This window comes from Helobdella robusta, assembly GCF_000326865.2.
Source record: "Helobdella robusta unplaced genomic scaffold HELROscaffold_29, whole genome shotgun sequence".
Lineage (NCBI taxonomy): Eukaryota > Metazoa > Annelida > Clitellata > Rhynchobdellida > Glossiphoniidae > Helobdella > Helobdella robusta.
The window spans coordinates 1,584,262-1,589,915 of NW_008704475.1; the positions used below are offsets into that span (position 1 = coordinate 1,584,262).

At 28.8% G+C, this 5,654-nt stretch overlaps 1 protein-coding gene across 1 annotated transcript; it reads right to left on the reverse strand.

Moving 5' to 3' along the window:
• Nucleotides 1–2,240: 2,240 nt before the first annotated feature.
• On the reverse strand, nt 2,241–3,243 carry HELRODRAFT_174328 (hypothetical protein; the record flags this gene model as incomplete). Its single annotated transcript, XM_009020852.1, has 3 exons — nt 2,241–2,544; nt 2,659–2,660; nt 3,124–3,243. 3 exons carry the CDS (start codon nt 3,241–3,243, stop codon nt 2,241–2,243), a joined length of 426 nt encoding a protein of 141 aa, XP_009019100.1.
• Nucleotides 3,244–5,654: the final 2,411 nt, after the last annotated feature.

Sequence of the window (5,654 nt, forward strand, 5' to 3'; positions counted from 1 at the left end):
CAGAACAACTCTCATTTCATTGGACTCTTCTGGCGGCTGCCCCTCTTTAACTTTGTTTAAATTCTCCAGACTCAAATTTATTTTTAAAGGTTCTTTTTCTTGAGACTGGTTGGCACACATTGGTTGGATTTCACCACTATCAAGAATCTGTTCAATCGTTAGGATATGTTTTTCAACATGTTTTTCAGTTTTTGGCTCTATCATCTGGAGCACTGGTGGTTCATTGATATGAATCTTTTGCACAAAATCATGTGAATCGTTTGTCAAAACGGTTTCATTGATTCTTGAGTCGATAAGTTTGCGGTTAGCGTCGTCAACATTCATTGATACGTTTGTGCTGCTGCTTGTGGTGTCATTTTCTAGATGATTTTCCACAGCTAAATTTCCAAGTTGTTGCAGGTCAAAATTCTTTTGAGCAGCAATAACCTGTGAAATTGACGACTGCAATACCTGTACAAATTGCTTTGGTTTGGTTTGTTTAAATGTTGAGTCTTTTAGAGCGTCGTAATCTGTTCCTCTTTGCACTTTTAGTGACAAATTTGAAACTACATCTAACAGCAGGGAAATTATTACGTTATAGAATCTTGTTTTTTACATATCACGTTTCACTTGTTGAATATCACCAAATTTCAACTGCTACAAAGTGTTAAGATCGAGTTTTGTGGAAGTCGATGGTCGCCAATGTCCTGAAAGGACAAGGCACAGGAAAGAACTCCCTCTTCTTCCTGCAATCTTTCCAGTAGTTGTTAGATTTTCCATTCCTTTCTTCCGCATGATGTAACTAAAAAACTTTAAATACTCCCGTCGGGTTATTTTTAGTAATTTCCTTTTTTTAAATAGCCGGTTTTAATACAACCTCATTCAAAGTATGATAGGTTCAAATAATTTTAATAATTCTTCACAAAAACAACATCTCAGCGGAATAAATCCTTTTTACCATTTCTTTAGAAATTTTCCAGGACTCAGAGCCGTAAGTAAACAATGGAAAAATGTAACAATCTAACAATTTAATTTTGTTGAAATTCTGATTTAACTGTTGGTTAGGATGTTTTTCATTTTAGAATATGCATCTATCGCCATAGCTATTCTTCGTTTGATATCCATATCACATTTAAAACCTGAGGTAATTAGACCTCCAAGATAATTAAAGCTGTTGACTTGTTTCATCTGTTTACCATTAATGACTATGGAACAAGTCGGAGCGGTTTTGCATTTACTGATAGCTATGTACTCTGTTTTGTTGATGTTAATTTGCATTTAAAACCTGAGGTAATTATACCTTCGAGATAATTGAAGCTGTTGCTTTTTTCATCTGTTTACCACTAATAATTATGGAACAGGTCGGGGCGGTTTTAAATTTACTGATACCCATGTACTCAGTTTTGTTGATGTTAATTTGAAAGCTTTTTCTTTCACTTTCAAAAACTTGTTTGGAAACAATTGTTTGCAATTTTTTTTATTAAATCCGCTATTTTTATTCACGCCTCCAATAAATATTCCGGGTAAATCTTCTATCTTTTACATGATGATCTCACTATAGAGATTGTACAAGTCTGGAGAGAATACACAGCCTTGCCTAACACCTTTCTTTATTTCAACAAAACTAGTCATCTTGTTACCAACTTTCAACGCTGCACTTTCGTCCCAATAGAGGTTTTTGATAACTCGTGTTATTTCCTTCAATGTCCAAATTTTTCAATATTTCCATAAGCTATCAAAAGATTTGGAGTAATTGACAAAACATATAAACTAGTCTATCTCATTTCAATATTGTTTACTGATCATTTGTAGCATAAAGATGGTGTTTCTTGATGTTACAAAACCACATTAGACATTTGAAATTTCAGATCCGATTTTGCTCGTCAAGCTGATTGTTTGGTGTAGTTCACATTCCGTTGCATTAGGTTTTTTAGGCAATGCAATAAATATTGACTTGGAGAGATTTTCAAAAATTTTGCCGCTGTTATAAATCTCATTCAAAATTTCTGTCACTTTGTCAATGCCAAATTCATCAAGGCATTTAATTTCTTCAAAAACTATCTCATCTGGACCTGGCGCTTTATTTGATTTCATTTTGGAAAGAGCGACATGAACTTAAGATCTAAGTATCTTTGGTCCTTCTACGTCTTTTTTAATAAGAGGCTTTTCACCTCGGATATCATCAAAAAGATCGTTAATGTACTCAGTCCATCTTCCAAGTACTTTTTCTTTCTCTAAGATTACTTTACCTGATTTAGCTTTTATGCATCCAGAAACGGTACATGCCCTTTTTTAAGTGATTTCTTTGATATTTTATCCATTGCACTAGTATTACTGTTTTTGATCTTTTCAATGATTTTGCACTTGTCATTTAACCATTTCTCCTTTGTCTCTAAAAACATTTTTTTGATTGTTTTGTCCAGCTTTTTGTAACTATCAAGATTGCAACCTTTTACTTTCCTCCGATCATCCATTAGAAATACGATGTCATCTATTATCCATTTCTGACTTCTTCCTTGCTCCTTCATCAGTAAAACTTCTCTTGCTGATTCTGTGAGGCCATTTCTAAATATTTAGATTTATTTACGTTTTACATTTACTTTTGATTTTCTTTAACTTATATCCTGATTTTACAAACTACTGTGTTATGATCACTGCCACAATCAGCTCTAAAGTAACTTCTGCATTGTAAAACAGCATTTCGAAATAGTCTATTTTTAGTAATTTAATTCATCAATATTTTTTACCTTGTCTTCGGGAATCTTCCAAGTATATTTTCGTCTTGGGTGATTGTCAAACCAGATGTTTGTAATAATTTTATTATTTGCGACCCACCATTCTATCAACTGTTTTCCTCTTTCATTTCTTTCACCAACCACGTGAGAACTAATCACGTCATGTATTCTTTTCTGAGCCAACTTTTGCACTCATGTCACCCATCATAATAACAACTTCTTGAGATTTACATGTTTTTAAAGCATCAGCAAAATCGCTACAAAAAGCATCAAGGTCTTCTTCAAAGCTTTCAGACGTTGGCGCATAAACTTGAATAAAAGCTAAGTTGAAATGTTTTTCGTGTATTTTGACCAATAAATCTATCTGACACCGCCCAGAAATCTTCTAAATGTTCGAAAGTACACCTACTTTTCGTTTGTGTGAATCACCGTCAGAGTAGATGAATTTGCCTTCTTCAAAGGTAATGACACCTGATTTCTTCCACCGAGTTTCGCTTAAACTTAGAATGCTGAGATTCATTTTTTTCATTTTTTGTTTAACGTTCTCATATTTCCCAGTCTAGTTCAACGTTGCCACAGTGAAATATGTATTCAACTTGTCACTATCATAATGTTTTTTAATTTGGTTTGTGTTTGTCGATGGTTTTCTTGGCAAGAGTATGTCATAAGGAATAAAATTATATAGGATAAACAAATAAGTCAAACTAATAAATAACAATGGAAAAATCAATAAAAATTAATTGAAGTTAATGTTTAATAATTAGAATTAGAGATATTACAAAAATAATAAAACATGAAAATCAAAAATAGTAATTATATAAGAAAATAAACCAATATAATAAAATGAACCAAATTTAACATACATGGATATTTAAGCAAATAATAATAAAGTAAGATTAAAAAATAAATAATTAAAAACTAATTTAATTGCATATACATACAATTTAAACTAAGAAAATGAAAATACATAAAATAATATTAATGATTATGTTTTTTAATAATTTCTTATATCTAATATTTAAGAATTAAAAATTCTAATATTAAACACAATAAAATAAGATAAAAAAAATGAATTGTAATAATAAGTCCATATTGAAAGAACATAAACATTCAAAATTCAAAATAAAATGTGAATATTTTTAAAATAAAAAACCGTTAAAACGATACAATACGGTACATTACATTACTCATAAATTATGAAAAAATAAATATATAGAAATATACGACTATTTATAGAGTAAAGTATAAGAAATATAAGAAATTAATTTAAATTTTAAAATAAAGTTAATTTATAAAAAATAAACTTCCAGAATTGTTTAAATTTCAAAATTTAACAAAACTTAGGACTAATTCCAAGTTCATCATGCAAATAAAAAAACTTGGATGATAATTCTATTTTCAACAAATTGAACAATTTCCAGAAAATTCTAGACAAAGTGAAAAGACAAACTCTAAATTGATTAATGCAAACAATTGTCCATCATCGTTTATCCAATTTTTTATAATTTAATTAGTGATAGACAATATGGTTTCCGTAAAAATTGTTCTACTGAATTAGCTATATTGGATTTAAATCAATATGTTTTGAATAGTATTGAATCTAAGGATTTGGCTATTGGAGTGTTTGTGGACATATCTAAAGCGTTTGATACTGTAAGACATGACTTATTGTTAAAAAAACTTCTTAATGTTAGTATTAGAGGTTCCACTTATGAATGGTTTGTAAGTTACTTAAGTAACAGAACACAATATGTTTCAATGGGTGATTCTGTTTCTTCGCTTCGTTCCATCAAATGTGGTGTCCCACAAGGTTCCATCTTGGGACCACTTTTATTTAACATTTTTAAAATGATCTAACGAATTCATCATCACGTTTAAAATCCATATTATATGCAGATGATACAACGATTTTGTTGAATGGTAAATCTATAATCGAGTTAACTCAAGCGTTAAATGAGGAATTAGTTAAAATTTCTTCATGGATGAAATTCAATCAATTGAAGATAAATTTATCAAAGACCAAATGTATTTTGTTTGGTCCATCTATTGTTACTAACCTGATAAATTTTGAAATTTTTATTGATGATAACTTAATCCCTAGAGTTCATTCGATAAAATTCTTGGGTGTAACACTCTCAAGTAATTTGAATTGGAAGGAACATATTCTGGATATTTCAAAGAAAATTTCTAGGGGGCTTGGTGTTATAAATAAACTAAGACAAACATTTCCACAAAAAATTTTATTAAATTTATATTTATATTTATTCTTATTTTATTTATTTCGTCATCGTTTGGGGTAAAAATACAAAATCACATATAATAATTCTTACTAGGTGTCAAAATTATTTTATAAGAATAATATATAATCTTCAAATGTTTAATCATATAACTTATTTTTTCAAAAAATTTGGTATTTTATCAATTAATTATTTGTACATTTTAAGAATCTTAATATTTATTTATAAAATGGTTAAGTTAAAAATGCATAGTTATTTCCATAAATTTATTATTAAATCTAACTCAATTGTTAAGAAACAAACTAGACATACCCCTGAATTTTATGTTCCAACTGTAACAACTGATCTGCTCTCCAATTCTTTATTTATTTATTGTAATAAATTATGATCCTCCTTATCTTCTAATATAAAATTATTGTCTAGCATGATTAAGTTTAAGAAATCAATAATTATACTGATAAATTTTGGATATTTTTCTGCTGTTTAATTAAATATATAAAACTAAAGTTTATGTTAAATATCATTTATATTTCATCAATATGTTTTCATGACACTTTGGTTTTTATATTATGAACATTAAAATTATGGTTTAATTGATTAGAACTTTAATTTTAGAGATTTTCATGTTAAAGCAAATTGAACAATTTCAGTTTTGCAACATCTCTTTTTGCTAATTATGTTATATAGTGTTTTGTTTATTTCT